The following is a 2,478-nucleotide window of genomic DNA, read 5'->3' on the forward strand; positions in this document are numbered from 1 at the left end:
CCCTCTCCTCCCTCTCCCTCCTCCCCTCCTTACTGTCCTCCTCCCCCACCCTTCTTACCATCCTCCTGCTTCAGTGGCGATAGAACCTCCTTGACCGACAGCTGGCTGCGCGGGATAACCGGCTTGATCGCGCGCACGCGGAATGCTGCCTTTACCCTCCCCTCTCCTCCCTCTCCCTCCTTACTGTCCTCCTCCCCCACCCTTCTTACCGTCCTCCTGCTTCAGTGGCGAGGGAACCTCCTTGAACGACAGCTGGCTGCGCGGGATAACCGGCTTGATCGCGCGCACGCGGAACGCCGCCTTCGGCACAGGCCGACCCTCCTCATCTTCATGATCCGACGTCAGCTCCGAAGAGAAGGTCGCTGCGTCGTCGTCGTCGTCCGCATCGTCGTCGTCGTCGTCATCGTCGTCGTCACTGCCCTCCGAGTCGGAGATGCTGATGAGGCGACGTCGCGGCTTGCGCTGCGGCTCATCGCGCGAGTAGTCGTGATCGAGGAGCAGCCGCACGAGATCAATGTCATTCTGCCGAGAGAGAGAGAGAGAGAGAGAGAGGTAAGTGCCGGCATGAGTCGGGAACACAGTGCAGCACACAGGAAGCCATCACGAGACGAGAAAATGGGTGAACAGTAGTTGTGATCGAGGAGCAGCCGCACGACATCAATGTCATTCTGCCGAGAGAGGGAGAGAGAGAGAGAGAGAGGTAAGTGCCGGCATGAGGCGGGAACACAGTGCAGCACAGAGGAAGCCATCACGAGACGAGAAAATGGGAGAACAGTAGTCGTGGTCGAGGAGCAGCCGCACGAGGTCAATGTCGTTCTGCAGACTAGGATGCAGAGGAAACCAGGGAACACAGTACACAGAGAAAGCCATCACGAGATGGGAAAGCGGGAAACAGTAGTCGTGGTCAAGCAGCAGCCGCACGAGTTCGATGTCGTTCTGCCGAGAGAGAGAGAGAGAGAGAGAGAGAGAGAGAGGATGCAGAGGAAGCCAGGGAACACAGTGCAGCACAGAGGAAGCCACCACGAGATGGGAATTCAGGAAACAGTAGTCGTCGTCGAGCAGTAGCCGCACGAGGTCAATGTCGTTCTGCCGAAAGGCGGGCACAGTACGACAGTAAGCAGTGCGCAGAGGGGGTACCAACATGAGGCGGGAAACTTCGCGTTTCTCCTGCATATAACATAAGACCAGAGTTGGCTCACATTGGCAATAGTCACAAGCCAGGCACCAGCTAATCTCGCGCAAATAGCAGTCAGAGGGGAAGGAGGCAACGAGGAATGCAACAGTCCGGAGAAAAACCCAAAATATCAGTGAGGCGTGCACGAGCATGGACAAGAAGTAGGCAGGGTGTGAGGAACCCACTGAGGTTCGCCGTTCACATTGCGAGCAAGGACACGAGAGAGATGCTCTTACCATGCGAACAGCGTGCATGATGGGCGTTCTCTTCTGGTCATCGGCAAAGTTGACATCGGCGCCTTTGTTCAGCAGGTACTTCACCATCATGAAGTCGCGACGGCAGATCGCCCAGATCAGCGGCGACACCTTCCCAGTGTAAGTTCCCTGCAAACACACACGCACCATATTTTCTACGCAACCACACAGCACACGACATACGCTCAACCAAATAGAATGTGTGTATGAGGGGACATATGAGGGGATTGATGTAAAAGGAGACAAATGAGATGTATGCGACTGTGTACAAGTATGCCGAGGCAGCCCTGTGTGAAGGAGAGGAAGCTGAGCCATGGTAGTTAATTAGTAATGCTTACGACTAATGCTAACAAGGTTTTGCGGGCCTATAGGAGGGGCTATGCGAGTGTATATATGATGGGAAACATATGAGGGAATATAGGGAAGGGATATAACATAAGACAATAGGGACGAAACGTGACTAATAAGAAGTAAGAATAACAGCAGTGGATAATTATCATCGCTAACAAGCAAATCTAGCAAGACCAATCGTGTCGAGTTCAAATTATTGCTTTTTGGATGAGCCCTTACTAAACATCATATTAATAACGATTAAATAAGGTTCGCAATGTTAATCAGATGATTTCCAACCAAGACGTCAGAAGCCGACAGAATTATACTGATGATGCACTGCTTTTACTAAGATTTTTTTTAGAAAATGTAGAAAAATCAAAATGCGCCATGATACGAAATGTGTCTAGAGATCCCTGACCGTGCTTTCTGATCGCGCTTCCTGACCGTTCTATGGTTGGTACAAGGGAAATAACAACAGCACACACTGCAAGAATACATAAATACTAGTCTGCACGTGAACACATCCGTACAACCACAGCTACAACTGCATTACAGCATACCCGATAGTTATCCCATTAGTGCACGCACGTACGCATGCACGCACGCGCACAAACACACACAGTGTATACCATAAAGCTCCTATAGTATAACACTCGATAACACACGTGTCACCACACACACGCATGCACGCACGTACGCATGCACGCACGCGCACAA

At 51.9% G+C, this 2,478-nt stretch overlaps 1 protein-coding gene across 1 annotated transcript in view; it reads right to left on the bottom strand.

Annotated features, from left to right (window-relative positions):
• The window catches only part of LOC106810286 (tankyrase-like protein), a 63,459-nt gene that overhangs the window by 56,763 nt on the left and 4,218 nt on the right, over positions 1-2,478 (bottom strand). Inside the window, exons 3-5 of the mRNA XM_014813583.1 lie at positions 2,266-2,269; positions 1,411-1,557; positions 210-522 (exon numbers count right to left, since the gene is read on the bottom strand). Of these exons, the coding sequence (XP_014669069.1) occupies positions 210-522; positions 1,411-1,557; positions 2,266-2,269 (464 nt within the window). The remainder of the gene's footprint in view (positions 1-209; positions 523-1,410; positions 1,558-2,265; positions 2,270-2,478) is intronic.

Source organism: Priapulus caudatus, unplaced genomic scaffold, assembly GCF_000485595.1.
Source record: "Priapulus caudatus unplaced genomic scaffold, Priapulus_caudatus-5.0.1 Scaffold427, whole genome shotgun sequence".
Lineage (NCBI taxonomy): Eukaryota > Metazoa > Priapulida > Priapulimorpha > Priapulimorphida > Priapulidae > Priapulus > Priapulus caudatus.